General features: G+C 39.7%; 1 protein-coding gene across 1 annotated transcript in view; it reads right to left on the reverse strand.

Annotated features, from left to right (window-relative positions):
- LOC140212467 (sodium- and chloride-dependent transporter XTRP3-like) overlaps positions 1 to 16,824 on the reverse strand; it is a 53,572-nt gene that overhangs the window by 33,233 nt on the left and 3,515 nt on the right. Inside the window, exons 2-6 of the mRNA XM_072283306.1 lie at positions 9,434 to 9,574; positions 9,257 to 9,348; positions 7,037 to 7,264; positions 5,607 to 5,717; positions 2,956 to 3,197 (exon numbers count right to left, since the gene is read on the reverse strand). Coding sequence (XP_072139407.1) covers positions 2,956 to 3,197; positions 5,607 to 5,717; positions 7,037 to 7,264; positions 9,257 to 9,348; positions 9,434 to 9,574 — 814 coding nt within the window. The remainder of the gene's footprint in view (positions 1 to 2,955; positions 3,198 to 5,606; positions 5,718 to 7,036; positions 7,265 to 9,256; positions 9,349 to 9,433; positions 9,575 to 16,824) is intronic.

Below are 16,824 nucleotides of genomic sequence, written 5' to 3' on the forward strand. Positions count from 1 at the left end.
TGTGAACAGGTAATAAGTTCTGATGCTGTATGAATTGGATGGAACTGAAAATCTTTTATAAATGTGAAAGGCCAGAGCTCTGGGTGGCTAACTGAGCAAGGCATCCCCATTTCCACAGGTTTCACAAGGAACAAAGAACTCTGCAAATTTTATCATCCTGTCACTATAATTTTTGAGGGGCTGTTTAAAATTGGGGCAGTCTCTCTTATGGAATAAAATCTATGGTTAATCTATGGTTATCTCTATTGATGTAAACTGCTGCATGCCTACAATTTGCCAAGATATCTTTAAATATTGACGCTCGATCATCTCCGAATTTAATTGCTCTAACAGTGGCAGCCTTCAGCTGTCAAGGTTGAAGCACAAGCACGTTGTCCTTAAATCCTTTCACCTTGCTTTACTCACTTTTAATGAACACATTCTTGCGAAGTGTCTACGGACATTTAATTAAGTTAGAGAATGTTATTATTAGCAGGGTGGAGTATCATACAGAAATTCTCCACATGAGGATTAGAACACTGGAAACAGTCAAAATGTCAGGCAGTATCTGTGGAAAGAGCCACAAAGTTAATACTTCATGTCCAAGACCCTTCATCGGGTCTTTGAACTGAAACATGAACTCAGTCTGTCTTTCCACAGATGCAGCCCGACCTGCTGAGTAATTTTAGCATTTCAAACACAAGAAAGTCTACAGATGCTGAAAATCCAAAGCAACACACACAAAATGATGGAGGAACTCAGCAGGCCAATCAGCATCTATGGAGAAGAACAAGAGTAAACTTGTCCATCCCCACTGATCTCCCACCTGGTACTCATCTTTGCAAACAGAACAATTGCCAAACCTGCCCCTACACTTCAGCCCTCGCTACCATTCAGGTCCCCAAACAGTCTTTAGATGAGGTGACACTTCAGTTGGGGTCATCTACTGTATTTGGTGCTCCTGGTGTGGCTTCCTGTATATCGTTGAGACCCGACATAGATTGGGAGACCGCTTTGTTGAGCCAAAAAAAAAAAAAAAAAAAAAAATCGGGATTTCCTGGTGGCTATCCTTTTCAATTCTACTTCCCATTCCCATCCTGACATGCCAATCCATGGCCTCCTCTACTGCCACGATGAGGCCACACTCAGGTTGGAGGAGCAACACCTTCTATTCTGTCTGGGTAGCCTCCAAATTGATGGCATGAACATCGATTTCTCTAACTTCTGGTAATTGCCTCCTCCCCTTCACCATTCCCCATTCCTGTTTCCCTCTCTCAGCTTATCTCTTTACTTGCTCATCACCTCCCTCTGGAGCTCCTCCCCCTTCCCTTTCTTCCATGGTCTTCTATCCCCTCCTATCAGATTCCTCCTTCTCCAACCCTTTATCTCTTTCACAAATCAAGTTCCCAGCTCTTTACTTCTCCCCTTCCCCCTCTCCCGGTTTCACCTATCACCTTGTATTTCTTCCTCCCCTCCCCACCTCCTTAGCCTGACTCCTTTCCCATTTCTTTCTAGTCCTGATGAAGCATCTCGGCTTGAAACGTCAACTGTTTGCTCTTTTCCATAGATGCTGCCAGGCCTGCTGAGTTCCTCCAGCATTTTGTAAGTGTTACTTTTAGCATTTTCTGTTTTTATTCCACACTTTCAGTACCTGCAGCTTTCTGTTTTGATTTTTCTTCCTACTTCAGGACCTCCTGCCTGTATGGCTCAGAATAGCCAGTCTAATATTGGAGTAGAGTACATCAAGTAACATGGGATGCACTGCTCTTCAAAAGGGTGAAGCTGGTTCTGGTATTCAATCTATAGAGGAAAAAGAAATTTGAAAAAAAAATGTTCTTAACCCAATACTGGACCTGTGTAGCCTCTCAACTGATAAGCAAGGATGGAGAGAGGCACTGGCCTTGTTAAATTAGCTTCACTGAGGCCACATTACCATGATTTCAGGCCTGAGTTAGTTGGAAACAAAGGCCTGAAAATCACTGATGATGTGGCCTCAGCTGCTGAGGTCATGTCACCATGATTTTCAAGCCAGTATTTCTCATTAACTTATGTATTCACTGACCAAAATTTCCTGGATTTTATAGAATGCAAGCCTCTGGAAGGTTTTCACTGCTGTTCCTCAATCAATGCCATTAAAACAGATGACCTGGCCATTGTTGCTTTGCTGTTTGTGAAAGCTTGCTGTGAAATATATTTTTAAAAAATGTCTGGTGCATTTTTCATATCAGAGCAGTGACAAAACTTCTATATGCATTTAACTAACTGTAAAACATTTTGGAGGTTTGAAAATTGCCACATGAATTGACAAATCTTTCTCAATAAGGAAATAAAAAGGGAAGAGTGTTAGATGCCAGTGGTCCATCATTGCACTCCAGGACATTTCATAACAGTGTAAAATGCTGCAATGCATTGTATCTTTGCAGTTATGACTGCAAAGAGACAGAATGCAACATTAGGGTATGTGAGATGCTAGACAAGTTCTCTAATATATTTAAAGAACTTGCAGGCATTGAAATTATTAATGGATATTGTTGTTGATACTTTATACATTTTAGGCAAAAGTTTTATTGCTTTCACTTAATGACCTGGGCATTTTTCTAAAAAAGAATCTTTCCGAATTGACACCTAGATCTTTCTAGTGGCTTAACAAGGGATTGGGTTGGAGGAATGAAAGGGCAAATCAAACAAGCCTTACAGCTATCGCCCATTTAATCTAGGCTGGCGGAAACGTAGGTTAAGTAATGCAATTACTTACGGTGATACAAGTGTCTTTTGAGCATCACTCCTGTTCAGCAAGTAAGCAGAGACAGTGAGAAAGTATGTAAGAAAAAAAAATGTGTAAAATGTGCATAACGTACTTCAGGAATGTGACATAAACAAGAAAATGATAGATAAAAAAAGAAATAACCTTCAAGAAAGGTTGGGAGAGAAAGAACTAGTGCAGGAATTCAGATTCTCCCTGTAAAACACTCTTACCTTTCAATACAGCTTTCATAATTATTTGTAGCTTTGAAACCATATATGGCAAAAGTGACAACGCTGGCAAATATGGATGTCAGACTGTTAATTAAAGCAATGATTACTGCTTGTTTCTCACAGTTGTTGCTTTTCTCATTGAAACTGGCAAACGCAATCAGGCTCCCAAATCCCAGGCCGAGTGAGTAGAAGATCTGTGTGGCTGCATCAATCCATGACTTTGGGTCCATCAGCTGTTCAATCTGAGAATGAAGTACAGTCAGGCTCAGTGAGCAGAGAATATCATGACATGAGAGTACTTTAATCAAAAACTAGGCTGAATCCCAAAGCCTGCTTTGAAAGCTAATAGTTCAAAGAAAAAAATATAGACAGAATAAAGTCTAAATTGATCTCAAGTAGCTTTCTTTTTAATAAGTATACCCAAGGTAAGGAAAACAGAAAATACTGAAACACTAGGTAGCACCTGTGGAAAGGGAAGTAAAAAATGTTAATATTTCAACTAGGGACACTTTCACCTTTCTAAAATGTTGTAAAAGGGTCTTTGGCTTGAAACGGTAACTCTGCTTTCCTTTCCACAGATGCTGCCTGAACTACTAGGTGTTTCCAGCATTTCCTGTTTTTATTTCAGATTTCTAGCATCTGCAGTCATTTCATATATATAAAAATAATTAAGAGTTAGTTTAAAACCAGAAGATAACAAATCTTTAATAGCAGAATAAATTAGACCAGAATTTATTCCAATTTAATTTTTAAAAAATTTAGCTTTGGCTGATAATATTGATCATTTGTTTAGTAAGGAATAAAATACCTGGATCAAGGTTGTTGACCTGATGTTTTGTACTTCTCTCTGATTATGACAAGATCAAATTCTAAATGTTTTATCAAAAGGAGGCCTCTTTGGAATTAACTTTCTGTAATATTAGCAGTTGTTATACTGAATGAACTGGATGCATTAGGCAAGATCTCTAGATATTGGTCAGACAATAAACATTGACTGTTTATTCGTTGCTGTTTTCTGTCTGCTAACTAACCTTCAGTCCGTGCCAGCTTATTACCCAAAACTGGGGAGTCAAAGTTCAAAATCCTCACATATGGCATCTCATTGAAGTGGAAGCCCAAAAACATCATCAATTGGCTCACTTTTATTATTCTGCTGTTTACATCAGAACTTTGAACTTCAAAATTTCTAACAGATACGTTGAATACTCTTTCCCTTCATAGATGTATTTTATTCTATCCAATCTGAACTTTATTTTCCACTGCACCACTGTTAGCACTTCCTTAATAATAATTTCCCCATTTTGTTCTTTACTGCTGCCAGGCCCATAGTTCCCCATTTTCTGTTGCTCATTTCTCAAATAGCAGCATTACATTTGCTACCTTCTGATCTTTGGAGCAATTCAATAAAATTTTGGAAAATGGCAGCTCATGTATCCACCATCAAAATAGTCAGTTCCTTCACAATTATGTTGCCATGTTCTGGGAATTATTGCCTTTATATCCACTAATTTATCCAATTATAGCATTTTGATACTAATTATTCTCAATTTGCAATTTAGTCTGGATCTGTCCTCCCAACTATATTCAAAGGCTTTCTGTACCATGAAGACAAACATTTTAAAAAATCTCTACCAGCTCCGGATATCCAGATCATTTTTCCTAAACCCTTCATACTTCCTGCTCACTTATACTTTTATTTTATTTTTCCTTTCCTTATCAAAGTCTCTGTTCTCATACAAATTACTGATATGTTTTCAGTCCTCAGACTTGTTACATTTTTTGCTATGTGATCAGCTTTTTCCTTTGATCTTATACAATCTTTAGCTTCTCTAGAACCATAAGATAGTTTCTTAACCTCACAATTTAGCAGGATGTGCTCTTGCACCTTATTGTCCACCTGACCTGCACTTTCCCTGTAGCTGTTGCACTTTATTCTGCATTTTATTACTGTTTTAACCCTGAACTAGCTCAATGTATTTAATCTGATTAAGCTTTTCACTGTACCCCATTACAAATGACAATAATAAACAAAATCTACCAATTTATATTGTTTTAGGTTTTTGTATGTTAAAGGGGTACATGCTACTTGTAAATTGTGCATTAAGTTAGCCACTGTTTGCTTGCTCTGCTCATTCCATTTAATGTGGTTCCCTCACTTGCCATAATCACTCATGCTTCATTCATTGGTATCTTGCTTAATTTAGATTCAAGAGCCTGCTTTCCAGTTTAAGTAAATTATTTCTAATCTTTTTAGAAAGTTCTATCATACTATGTTCACTTTTCCCAGAAGGCTCATTAACTATTCTATTATTAATTCTTCTTCACTGCACAATGATAGATATAAGATCATTCACTTATTCATTGGTTCTTCGATGCCCTGATCTAGGAAATCAAATCCCATATACCCGATTATGTGTCAATCTCATTTGCTGAACAGTGAGCTCAATACGTTGCAGCCTAGTCTAGTGTAAAGTCATGGTTGAATGTCTAATTTGGCCCATTGAACAGGACAACAGGGATAAAGCCTCTGCTCTTCTTCCAGATGGTACGATGGAATTTTTGTTCACCTTGGAGTCTAAGAATTAATAAGATTGTCATCTCTGTATGCAACCTTATATAAATTTATTTTCAACAATACTGTAAGATTGTACCTTTGGAGTGAACATATAAATAAGACCGTTTGTTGCTCCATGTAGTGTCAATCCTCGAATTAGATATATAAGTAGCACTGCATATGGAAAGCAGGCTGTTACATAGACCACCTATGTCAAGGAAAAATATATTAGTACCAGTCTTTCACAATCACAGTTAGTGTTAGTGTTTTATTACCCTCTATCTAGCATAAAATGTTTCAACTTTCCAATGTTCCATTAGTCTTTGAAAGTTCTTGGATGAACAAAAATTCAGGATGATACTCAAATGTTGCTTTAACCTTCATTCTGCTGCACAGTGTGGGTGCTGCTGTTGTGCTACTTGTTCACCATGATAGACCTTCCTTCATGGGGCAGACACACTGGCAAATGTCTCTACATTAAAAGACAAGACCAAGTTTAGAGACTATGTGGCAATTAGATTAAGGTACTAGTGGTAACTTGCCAAAGTTGTCATGGAGACACCAGGAATGAATGCAAATCTCCTAGAGGTATGTAAAACAGCGTCATTGTTAGTTTGCTTCAAACCTTTGGTTGATTGGTTATACTGAAGATCAGGGAAAATATTTTTTAACAGGCAGCCTAAGAATCATTCTATTGAATAACCTAAGTGCTTGTTCATTCAAAAAACTGGAGAAGTGCCAAAAGAATGGGCACTTATTATTCATTTCTGACATAGGTCTCGGTAGGAGCCATATGCTACCTATGCCCATGAGTAGTAGATGTTGAACCCCTTTCTGAAACTATTGCACTTTAAATGGTAAAGTTACCCTTCGGCACATTGATTTTGACACAGTATCAGTGAAGAAATAGTGAATTTCATACAGGTCAGGATGGTGTGTTAGTTGATTGGAAACTTGAATGTAATTATACCCAATGCCTGGTCCTTTCTAGTGGTAGAGATCATAGGTCTGGGAGATGTTGGTGAGTTAGTCAAAGTGAGAAATTGTAACAACTTATGGATTGTCATCACACTATGCCATTGGTGGAAGCAAAAAATAATTATCATTGAAAATGGAAGCCAATCAAGTAGGCTGTTTTGACCCGGATGATGGCAAGTCTCTTGAAAATTTTAAGAGCTGAACTAATCTAAATAAGATGTGGTACCCTTTACGCTGTGGACTTGTGACTTATGACTTGCAACTTGAGAATCAGGAACTTTATCACTTCACTCATGACAGGATACATGGCTAGCTCAGTTAAGTTTCTAGTCAATGGTGATCTTCATAGGGGGATTTGAACATCAATAATAGAAACAGAGAAATAAAATGTTAGGAAGAGAGTGACTTTGGTTGAAGAATGTGCTTGAAGATAAAAACTACTTCAGGAATTTTGGCAACAGGAAAAACAACATTTCTAGAATTAAAAGAAATACTTTAAATATTCTAAACTATTTATTGATTACAGTAAAAATATTCAGCAATAATTACCTTGCCAGTAGATTCGGTGCCTCGAATTATGCAGACATAGACTATAAGCCATGATAGTATGAGACACAGAAGCATTCCCCAATGGATAATTCCAGTATCTTCGATTGTTGGAGATATATTTAATGTCCTTCTGTACCAAAAGTATTCAGTGGCAGAACTTTTTGCACATTCCTCAATAAATCCAGTCTTGTTTCTGTTTAATGGGCAGCTAGCCCAAGGTAGGGGATTCTGCAAATGGAAGAGTTAAAACGAATCCTAATTCTTAACATGTGAATAACTCTAACAAACTTCTGCAGATGTACTGTTGAAATTATCTTGGCTGGTTGGGCCATAGTCTGGTATACAATTCAAATGTACAGGAATGTAAGAGGCCGCAGAGAGTTGCCCAATGCATCACAAGCATATCCTCTCCCACTGTGAGTAGTATCTACAGGCGGTACTGACAAGAAGGCAACATCCATCATCAAAAATCCCACCATCTTCTCACAGCTACCACTGGGCAGGCGGCACCAACAGATTCAAGAATAGTTTTTTTCCCTTTAACTACTTGGTTCTTGAACCAACCAGTATGACCTCATTCACTATAGCTTAGCAACATTGTGGCCACTCAGATGAAAGTGTGTTCTTTCTTGTAAAATTGTTTTTTGTTTAAATTATGTTTTTCTTGTGAATGCTGCTTGTATGATACTACATGCCTGTGATGTTGCTGCAAGTGAGATTCTCAATGGACCTCATGTACTTGCACATATAACAATAAACTCAACTTTGACTTTAAATAACATATGCAAAGTAGATTCTCCTGGACTTTGTCTTTTAATTCATAGTAGTGCTTTTTAGGCAGATCATATATTCATCATCATTGATTGGACAATAGAGCCAGGACCTGATTCATTGTAAATATACGTGCAAATAGTCCGAGACAGACTCAGGGAGAGATGAGAGGGAATTCTCCTCATGAAGCGTGGTGGGAGCTGGAACATCGAAGACAGCGAGAGTGGCTGTTGGAGGGCTCTACGCTTGGTAATCGATTTGCCAATTCTCAAGTTGGAGAAGACTAAATTAAAAGCAATGCTTCATACTGGCTGTAACATTGAAATAGCAACTGTTGTCTCCCCTGTCGTTATGGAAGGGGCGATATTTGTCTCTCCCTTGTTAGAAAGGGGGCCTGTGGGATGTCGGAAATGTTGAAGTAAACAGTTAGTTTTTGAAGTACTATACACCATGGTCTCTCTTTGGGGGCTTGCTGGGTGGTGGGAATGCTGATGCTTTATGCTAGGCTAAGTGAAAGGAGAGGGTTGATGCTGCTTGCGTGCGGGAGGGGAGCAGGGTGCTTTGAGGGCCTTATCTTCAAAACGGAAGAAAACTTCCAAAGAATGAATGACAGAAAAGACATGTCTGCAGACAGTAAGAATTTCAGGTTGTATATTCTATACATTCCCTCTAATATTAAATGCAGCTATTGAAATTGCAATGTGTTATGGCAATTACAAAGGCACTTCAACCTGGATTCGCAGCTGTTTATAGTTATTTTGGTGGTTATTAGGAATGGAACTTTGCTTAAATTTGGCTTCAAGCTCAGATCCTATGGTTAGTATAAAGTCAAGCCTGTTGTCCATTATTATCAGTAAATAGGCAGAAGGTATTAGTAATGCTGTCTTTAGATCTGGTAATGACAAAAGAATCTTTTATGAAATGTAGCACTTTGGATAAAAGAAAAATGAGGGCATTTTTAAAAAAAAAAGTAGTATAACAGAAATCCTGTTAAATGCAGCAAAACATGTTAAGGTTAAGGAAATTACACTTTCTTTTAACCAAACAATTTATGTATCCAGGTACCTTGGAAGGAGACTTCCAGATGTTCCCAGATACCTATTGTCCTTGTACAGTGTGTTTGAGGGTGTGAGAGTTACTGTTGAGTCAGCTTTAGCAAGAAATAACTGCAACCATGGCGTTAAAGAAATGAATTATTAGGGTGGAAAACTTAACGAAATCAAGTGAGTTACTTAAATCTGGAAGACGATAAGCTTCTTGGGTGTTGCAAAATTGCATTTATCTATTCAAGTGGAATGCAGTCCATTTTGTTCCCAACTTACTGTACAATTGGCAGAAAGGATGCCAGGAAATACCTAACTTCTGATGTGCTCTTGTAATCACAGTATTCATGTGGGTGATTCAGTTAAGGGTATAATTAAATTTCAACACAATTTCAACTCTTCTCACCTCAAATGAATGAAATAGATACCAAAGGCTCCAGGAATTGATGGCATTGTAATACACAGAGACAAGGAATGATATAACAAGACTTCCTGCACCTGTTGATGGGAGAAAGAAAAGTTCACTCAACAAGTTCAACAAATTTTCTTCTTGGATTAACTTTCAGGATAGAAAACTACATACCAACACCAATCAAAAATGGGTTTACTGCTTTCCAAGCACCGATGCTTCCTTTCCTCATCAGCTGCCCTATTGAAAGCTCAAGATAAAACAAGGGGAGTCCTTCCAGAACTAACATTATGACATAAGGAATTAAGAATCCACCTGCAAGAGAAAAAATATTTGTGGAATACATTAAAACCTATGGCACACAGTTCCAACTATCGCTTAACTTACACACTGCTTCACTTTTCTTTTCCTTAAGAGATTACTTCCTTCTGTGAAGAAGGTAACTTCAAGGTAAAACATTTTACCTCTTCATATGTATTCAAATTGCAAATCTTAAGTGTCTTTCATGAATAAGGCAATCCAGAGTCACAAGTGATTCTCTCAAATACACAGAAAACATTGTTCAAAAAGAAATGGAATACGACACTTTAATAAGACCATACGACATAGGAGCAGAATCAATGGGCTGCTTCCTCTATTCCACCCACCATGGCTGATTTATTATCCCTCTCAACCCCATTCTCCTGCCTTCTCCATGTAATCTTTGACACCCTTACTGATTAAGAACCTGTAGTGTATGGATCTATTTCTTTTAGAGCAATGAACACCCTCTTAGCACTACGTATTGATCTGTTGTCTACACATGCACATTGTTCTCTCTCTCTCACTGCAATGTGAATACACCAGTTAAAGCCACCTCCTGCTTGTGTGCTTTCATTTCATTGATATGTATTTGTGCAGAGACACAAACCTGTACAAACTTAAATGTCAGAAAATATTATGAAATGCACCAACACTTACAGTACGATCACAGGATGAAACAGTGACAGTTAAACAGTACAGAGAAGGCCGTCATGGAGGCTAACAAAGGCGTGAGCACAGTGCATAGCAACAATGGCTTCAATCAGGAAAGTTGATGAATTTGATAGGGCTAATGAAGGCTGGGAGTTGTATATCGAGAGGGTTGAACTGTACTGTAATGTGAACAACGTGGAGGAGCAAAAGAAAGTCCCTATACTTCTTAGTTTAATAGACCTAAGAATGTACAGTCTGTTATGCAACTTAGTAACCCCTGGAAAGCCAGCAAGAAATACATCCGATGAAATTGTTGCAATTTTTCAAAAAACATGTGAGCTCTAAACCTCTGGTAATAGCTGAGAGATTTTGATTTTACAAAAGGAACCAAAGGATGAAAGCATTTTTGATTACATTACAGAACTGTGCAAACTTTCCCAGAACTGGGACTTCAGAGCTGGACTTTCTGATGCATTAATGAACAGACTTGTATGTGGCATGCATAGTCCAAGCACTCAAAAGAGGCTACTGTCCTAAAGAGACCTAACCTTAGAATTGTCACAGACCATTGCAATATCGTTAGAGACTGCAGCAAAGGATGCAGAAGTATAGAAAAGGAGGTTAGAATATAAGATGCACGACATGTTCCTGAATGGTGCAAAAAGCCAAAAATGTTATCAATGTCTTCAGAAAGTGTCACAGACAAGGTCACATAGAGAGAATGTGCAAGGCAGACAAAAAGCACAACCTAGTGAAAGGTCTCAAACACAAAACTAAGCAAATGCATGAAGTTACTTTCAGAATCAGACAACATAAGAGTCTGACAAAGGTGAACTGTCATGCCAAGAACTGCATAATATAACTGAAGCAGATTAACAAAATCATCTGGATCACAATAGATGTGTCCAGTGTAAAACTGAAAATGGAGCTGGATACAGGGCCAGCTTTGTCCATAATTCCAGAGACTGACTACATCAGACTGTTTACTAAGACACCATTAGAGATGACCTCAGTGTTGCAAAAGACTTACACAGGTGAATAACTGTCTCTCAAAGGCAAACCTAAAGTAAGTGTGATGCATGGAGGCCAAACACAACAGTTAGAGCTTTATGTATTGAAAAGTGGAGGGCCGCTACTTTCCGAATGTGAATGGTTGAGAAAAATCCAACTGGACTGGCATGCAAAGCTCTCAGAGTGACATCAACAGGCAATGGCAGCCCAAACGGCAGTACTTACCAGAGGCTGGCAAAGCTGCTTAATGCTAATGAGAAGGTGTTTGAGAAGGGACTAGATAAATAGATCGAAAGGCTTGGCTAAAAGCTGTTCAGGATGCCAAAAAGTTCAAAATGCACCTCCATTACACCTAGGGGAGCACCTATTGACTTTGCTGGACCAGTCATGGACTCTGTTTCTGATTGCTGTGGATGCTCACTTAAAGTGGCTGGAGGTTATACCAATGAAGTCATCCACCTCAGCAAAGCCTGTCTCCACTCTGAGAACTATCTTGGCCAGAAATGGCTTCCCAGAACAAATTGGACCACAATACACATCAGAAGAATTCCAGCTGATCATGCAGAAAAAAGGCATCAGACATTTCAAGTAAGCTCCTTACCACCCAACAATGAATGGGTTAACTCTGGTTCCCCCCCACCCCGTCTTTCTCCCCGGACCTCCTGTCCCATGATCCTCTTATATCCCCTTTGCCAATCACCTGTCCAGCTCTTGGCTCCATCCCTCCCCCTCCCATCTTCTCCTATCATTTTAGATCTCCCCCCTCCCCCTCCCACTTTCAAATCTCTTACTAACTCTTCCTTCAGTTAGTCCTGACGAAGGGCCTCGGCCTGAAACGTCGACTGTACCTCTTCCTAGAGATGCTGCCTGGCCTGCTGTGTTCACCAGCAACTTTGATGTGTGTTGCTTGAATTTCCAGCATCTGCAGAATTCCTGTTGAATGGGTTAACTGAAAGGTTTATCCAAACTTTCAAGAAGTCCATTAAAGTGTTGGATAAGGAGTATGTTTCTCTACCGCACAAGGTGTACAACTTCCTTTTTGTGCATCGGAACCCTGTTTATGCAATGACAAATCAAACACCTGCAATGCTGTTCACGTACAGGAATCTGAGACCTCCTGAAACCAGATCTATAGAGGGAAGTGCAGAATAAACAGTTCAGCCAGTTACCAAGTGAATCAAAGAGCTTTGAGGTTGTACAGGAAGTCCTAGTGCGTGATTACTGAGAAGACAAGTGGACACCGGGTAGGATAGCTCTAAGAACTGGACCACTGATGTACACAGTGGATTTTGGAGATCAGACGTGGATATGTCATGTGGACTAGATACTAGATACTCAACCATAAAACACACCCGAGTTGGCTGCATCCAACAAGACGGACACATTAGTCACTGGACTTGCCTCTCAGTTATGATATCGCTGACAGCAACATGACACTGGAAACAGAGAATGTTGTCTTAGACAAGATACCCGATACCACTCACTCCACAGGTCCAGAAGTGCTATTCTGAAAGAAACAGAGTACCACCCAAAAGACTGAATCTATTAAACTGTGAAGTTAGTTATGGACTGTTATTGTCAAAGCATATTTATTTGGAATATGGGTTTATGAAAGGGAAATTGAATGTTTCCTACATATACAGTTTTATATTGAATTAACCTAAAGGGGGTGGAAGCGTAATGTGTGGATATATATTTTTTGGAGCAATGAACTCCCCCCCCCCCCCCCCCCCACCCAGCACTATGTTGTCCGTGCAGGCGCTGTTGCCTATGCATTGTTCTCTCTCTCTCACTGCAATGTGAATACACCAGTTAAAGCCATCTCCAGTGTGCATACTTTTATTTAATTGATATGTAGTTGCGCACAGACACAACAGAACCTATGAACCTCTGTTTTAAATATATCCAACAACTTGGCCTCCACAGCCATCTATGGAAATAAATTCCACAGATTCACCACACCCTGGCTGAAGAAATTCCAACCAATGAGGTCAATTTGCATGTTAAGAACATTTGAAAAAGAAAAATGGGTAGCAGCTTAGCTGGCTCCACTGTTCGGTTATACCAGTGCTGATCCTCATATTCTTTTATGACCATTAAGATATAGGAGAAGATTAGGCCATTTGGCCTATCTAGTCTGCTCTGCAATTCAATCATGGCTGATCCTTTTTCCCCTCCCCTCAGCCCCACTCTCTGGCCTTCTTCCTATAACCTTTGATGCTGTGTCCAGTCAAGAACCTATCATGCTCTGTCTTAAATACACCCAACAACCTGGCCTCCACAGCTGCATGTGGTAACAAATCCCACACATTCACCGCCATCTGGCTAAAGAAATTTCTCCGCATCCCTGTTTTAAATGGATACCCCTCTATCCTGAGGCTGGGCCCTCTTGTCCTAGACTTCCCCCACCATGAGAAACATCCTTTCCGCATCTACTCTGCCTAGGCCTTTCAACGTTCAAAAGGTTTCAATGAATTCCCCCCCCAATCTTTCTAAATTCCAGCGAGCACAGACTCAGAGTTATCAAATGTTTCTCATACGATAACCCTTTCATTCCCAGAATCAAACTTGTGAACCTTCTATGAACCATCTCCAATGCCAACACATCTTTTCCTAGATGAGGAGCCCAAAACTGTTCACAATACTCAAGGTGAGACCTCACCAGTGCCTTATAAAGCTTCAGTATCATATCTCTGCTCTTGTATTCTAGACCTCTTGAACTGAATGCTAATATTGCATTTGCCTTCCTCACCACCTACTCAACCTGTAAGTTAACCTTTAGGGTGTTCTGCACAAGGACTCTCTCAAGTCCCTTTGCACCTCAGAATTTTGTACTTTTCTCCCCATTTAGAAAATAGTCTGCGCTTTTATTTGTACTACCGAAGTGCGTGACCATGTATTTATTTTCCAACACTGTACTTCATTTGGCACTTTATTGCTGATTCTCTTAATCTGTCTAAGTCCTTCTGCAGCCTACCTGTTTCCTCAACACTACCTGCCCCTCCACCAATCTTCATATCAGCTGCAAACTTGACAACAAAGCTATCTATTCCATCATCTAAGTCATTTATATACACAATAAAAAGTAGCAGTCCCAATACCGACCCCTGCAGAACACCACTAGTCACTGGCAGTCAACCAGAAAAGGATCCTTTTATTCCCACTCGCTGCCTCCTACCAATCAGCCAATGCTCTAACCATGCCAGTAACATGCCTGTAACACCATGGGCTCTTAACTTGATAAGCAGGCTCATGTGTGGCACCTTGTCAAAGGCCTTCTGGAAGTCCAAATATACAGCATCCACTGTACTGCCTTTATCTATCCTACTTGTAATCTCCTCAAAGGATTCCAACAGGTTAGGCAGGATTTCCCCTTAAGGAAACCAGACTGACTTTGTTCTATCTTGTCCTGTGTCACCAAGTACTCCATAACCTCACCCTTAAAAATTGACTCCACCATCTTCCTAACTGCTGAGGTCAGGCTAGCTGGTCTGTAATTTCTTTTCTCCAGCCTTCCTCCTTTCTTAAAGAGTGGAATAACATTTGCAATTTTCCAGTCCTCTGGCACCATGCCAGAGTCCAATGATTTTTGAAAGATCATTACTAATGCCTCCACAATCTCTAGCGTTACCGCTTTCAGAACCCTAGGGTGCAGTTCATCTGGTCCAGGTAAATTATGTACCGAAGTCTCTCAGCTTTTTGAGCACCTTCTCCCTTGTAATAGCAACCGCACTCACTTCTCCTTTCTCACACCTTTCAACATCTGGCACACTGCTAGTGTCTTCCACAGTGAAGACTGATGCAAAATACTCATTTAGTTCACCTGCCATCTCCTTGTCTCCTGTTATTATTTCTCTGGCCTAATTTTCTAGAGGTCCTATATCCATCTCTTCTCTTTTTTTCTTACATACTTGAAAAAGCTTTTACTATCCACTTTGATACTGCTCGCTAGCTTGCTTTCATATTTAATCTTTTCCTTCGTAATGATTCTTCTCTTTGCTCTCTGTAGGTTTTTAAAAAGCTAGCTTCTTGTTAATTTTTGCTTTGTTGTATGCCTTTTTTTTTGCTTTCAGATTAATTTTGACTTCCCTTGTCAGCTATGGTTGTACTATTTTGCCATTTGAGTACTTCTTCGTTTTTTGGAATACATCTACCCTGCACCTTCCTCATTTTTTCCAGAAACTCATGCCATTGCTGCTCTGCTGTCATCCCTGCCAGCAGCTCCTTCCAATTTACTTTGGCCAACTCCTCTCTCATACCACTGCAATTTCCGTTACTACACTGAAATACTGCTACATCAGATTTTACTTTCTCCCTATTTGCTCCTTTGTTCCTTCAACAGTCCAAAAATATCTGTTACTCCTGAAAAACCTAGATACTGTGCATCCACAGCTCTCGGGGTACACAATCCCAAAGATCCCGCTTCATATCAATACTAAATGGTTGACTCATTACAAGAAAATCAGCTCTGGTTCAAGAATTTTCATGTGAAGAACCCAGATTTTAACATGGAAATATAGTCACAGAACATGATAGCAGAGAAACAAACCCTTTGGCCCATCTGGTCAATGTCAAACCACTTATCTGCCTAGTCCCAATGATCTGCATCTGGACCATAGCCCTCCATACCCCTCCCATCAAATTTCCCTTAAATATTGAATTAAAACTACATCCACCACTTTCACTGACAGCTTGCTCCTCAGTCTCACCACCGTCTGATTGAGGAAATTCCCTCTCATATTCTCCTTAAACATTTCACCTTTCACCCTAACTCATGACCTCTAGTTCTAGTGTTCCTCACCTCAGTGGAAAAAAAAATCTGCCTGCATTTACCCAATCTATACCCCTCATAACTGTGTACCTCTATCAAATCTCCCCTCATTCTTCCATGCTCTAAGGATTAAAGTCCTAACCGATTCAACCTTTCCCCATAACTCAGGTCCTCAAGTCCTGGCAACATCCTCGTGAATTTTCTCTGCATTCTTTCAATCTTTTCTGTTCTACAGGTGACCAAAACTGTACACATACCCCAAATTAGGCCTCACCAAATCTTATACAACTTCAATATAACATTCCAAATCCTGTACTCCTGTAATATTTTATTTAGGAAGCCAATGTGACAGAAGCTTTTACAAACCAATCTATCTGTGACACCAATTTCAAGGAATTAATGGATCTGTATTCCCAAATCCCCGTTCTACCACACTCTTCAGTGTCCCACCGCTCACAGTGTCAGTCCTATTCTGGTTTGTCCTCCCAAAATGCAACACCTCACACTTATCTCAATTAAATTCTCTCTGCTATTTTTCAGCCCACATTTCCTGCCGGTCTAGATATTGCTGCATGATTTGATTGTCTTCCTTGCTGTCCACTACACCCCCAGTATTGTGTCATCCACAAATTTGCTGACCCAGTTTACCACATTATCATCCAGACCATCGATATAGATGACAACCAACAATGGACCTAGTGCCAATCTTTATGGCATACCCACTAGACACAGGCTTCCATCAAAGAGGCAACCATCTATCACCACTCCTTCGCTTTTCCTGTGTGCCAGGCTCATTGGCCTTTAATTTCCTGGCTAATTCTTAAAGCTT

The sequence above is a fragment of the Mobula birostris genome, chromosome 19 (genome assembly GCF_030028105.1).
Source record: "Mobula birostris isolate sMobBir1 chromosome 19, sMobBir1.hap1, whole genome shotgun sequence".
Taxonomy (NCBI): Eukaryota; Metazoa; Chordata; class Chondrichthyes; order Myliobatiformes; family Myliobatidae; genus Mobula; species Mobula birostris.